Source organism: Etheostoma spectabile, chromosome 15 (assembly GCF_008692095.1).
Source record: "Etheostoma spectabile isolate EspeVRDwgs_2016 chromosome 15, UIUC_Espe_1.0, whole genome shotgun sequence".
Lineage (NCBI taxonomy): Eukaryota > Metazoa > Chordata > Actinopteri > Perciformes > Percidae > Etheostoma > Etheostoma spectabile.
The window spans coordinates 31,834,625-31,836,727 of NC_045747.1; the positions used below are offsets into that span (position 1 = coordinate 31,834,625).

A 2,103-nucleotide genomic window follows, 5' to 3' on the forward strand; every position below is an offset into this window, starting at 1 on the left:
TCCAACACAACGAAAGCAGAAGGAAACTGAAAATTCACGCATCGGCAGATTTTCCTGCAGCATCGGACCAATCCCAGTGCAACGTGAACGATAGACTACCTTCTACTAATGCTTACATGTTACCATGGCAATGGTGCTCCTAAAAACAGCTGCCGCTCAAACCGCTCTGCCATGCTGGTTTCTATCCATTTCATCTCCATGGTTGACATAATACGTGACGTTTCACAGATGCAGGAAATACAAGAACAGAGCTTGAGCTGAAGTTGTTGATTTTTAAAAATAATCTTTTATTTAATTTAAACTTTCACAGTGTATTTGGCGTGTGGGAGGAACCCAAATCACTCAGAGTCCCGCCCACGAAGACGCACCTCTCCCCACCCTGAGCCCCCACGGGGCCCTGACATGCTGCACCGCATTAAGGAGACCGGGCTTTTCTGAGGTCTCATGGGTCAAGGTGGAGTGGAGATGGTGCACAATGTAAGAGGGGGGGGGGTCTTAGACGTCAACTATCGGGAGGTCACCCTCCACAAACTGTTTGACGTGAATGATGCCGTCCTCTGGATCAGGACAATGTGTTGTCTGCACGACGGTGCACAGTATTGTCCCCCAGGAGACGGGACGGGGGCTCCTCTACGTCTATTGGAGCAACCTTATTTGTTGGCAGGATGTTTTTATTTATCCACATCTTCACTTTCTGCAGCGGTGTCTTTCTCGCCAATTCAAGAAGCTGAGTTGTTTCTGTGAGTTGTGTTTTGACGTGGTCCAGCTCCACGGTCATGTTGTGGATCTGTCTGATGAGGGAACTCGGGTCCTGATTGCTTCGCACCTCACTCTGAAAGATCTGCTCCTGGCAACGTCCCTGCACCCTGGACGAGTTCTGGTGGCACCGACTGTAACTGTCGATCAGCTGATCTTTGGCAGCTGTGGCTTCTCTGAGCCCCATCTCGTTGTTACCATCCATCTGCACTTTGGACTCGGTGTCCATGTGGTGTCTTTTGACGTTGAGGACTTTACTTACAAATGTCTTGGGCTCGGAGGTGGAGTCCATGCACGCCTGCAGATTGGCCTTGAAGCGCATCACGTCGGTTGTCAGGTCCCTGATCTTCTCTCTCTTCTGGATCAGGTCTGGCTCACATCTCCTCACTTTGTCCTTGAGATTGGAGTTGGTCTCTCCCAGGTCGGCGTTCTCCCGGTCTCTGGCGTCTTTGTGCTCAGACTGCGCCGCTCTCAGGTCCTCCTCAACGCTGTGGAAGTTGTCCTTCACTTCGTTTAATTTAACGAGGACGGCGTTGTTGTCCTTCTCTTTCGCCCAATCCTGTTGCAGTTGCTTGTTGTCCTTTATCAGACGAGACATCTCCAGGTTTTTCTCCCTGATGACATTTTCTCTGTCCTGGATCGTGCTCTCCAACGCAGAGACCTTCTCGCTGAGGTCTTCCTTGTTCTTCAGACCAGTGATTGTCTTCTTCAGCTTTTCGATGTTCTTCTCCAGTTCTTTCTGCTTCACTAACTCGTTGAATCGCGTGTTTTCCTTCCGCGTTTCTTCTGCGTCGATGAAGATGTCTTTTTCTAGTATCTGTATGCGTAAGTCCTCCAATTTGTCTTTGTCCTCCGTCCCCACTGGGGGCAGCGCAGCTCCAAGTTCTTCCAACTCGGCAGCTTGTCTTCCTGACCACTCTTTGGCGATCCTTAGCTTTAGCTTTAGTTGTTGACACACCGCCTTCTCCTCCGCCAGCCTCTCGTCGTGCCCCTCTTGCATCCTCCCTATTTCAGACTCGTAATGAGCCTTCAGTTCTTCGAACTCGGCAGCTTGTCTTCCTGACCACTCTTTGGCGATCCTTAGCTTTAGTGTTAGCTGTCTGCACACCGCCTTCGCCTCCGCCAGCCTCTTGTCGTGCCCCTCTAGCATCCTCCCTATTTCAGATTCATAATGAGCCTTGAGTTCTGCGACAGTGTTCCTGGCGTTTGCCTCACTGTCACATCTCTGCTGTCGGAGTTCTGACTCGGTTTGGGCTGTTTTTGCCTTATAATCCTGAAATCTTAACAGGAGCTCGGCTTTATCGAGGCTGATGAGCTCCACTTCCTCTCGACTTAACCCCAGCTGGG

General features: G+C 50.6%; 1 protein-coding gene across 1 annotated transcript; it reads right to left on the bottom strand.

Moving 5' to 3' along the window:
* Window positions 1-448: 448 nt before the first annotated feature.
* LOC116702989 (filamin A-interacting protein 1-like) lies at window positions 449-2,103 on the bottom strand (the record flags this gene model as incomplete). Its single annotated transcript, XM_032537558.1, is given in 1 exon segment — window positions 449-2,103. A coding segment is annotated over 1 exon segment (1,344 nt). The 3' UTR covers window positions 449-562.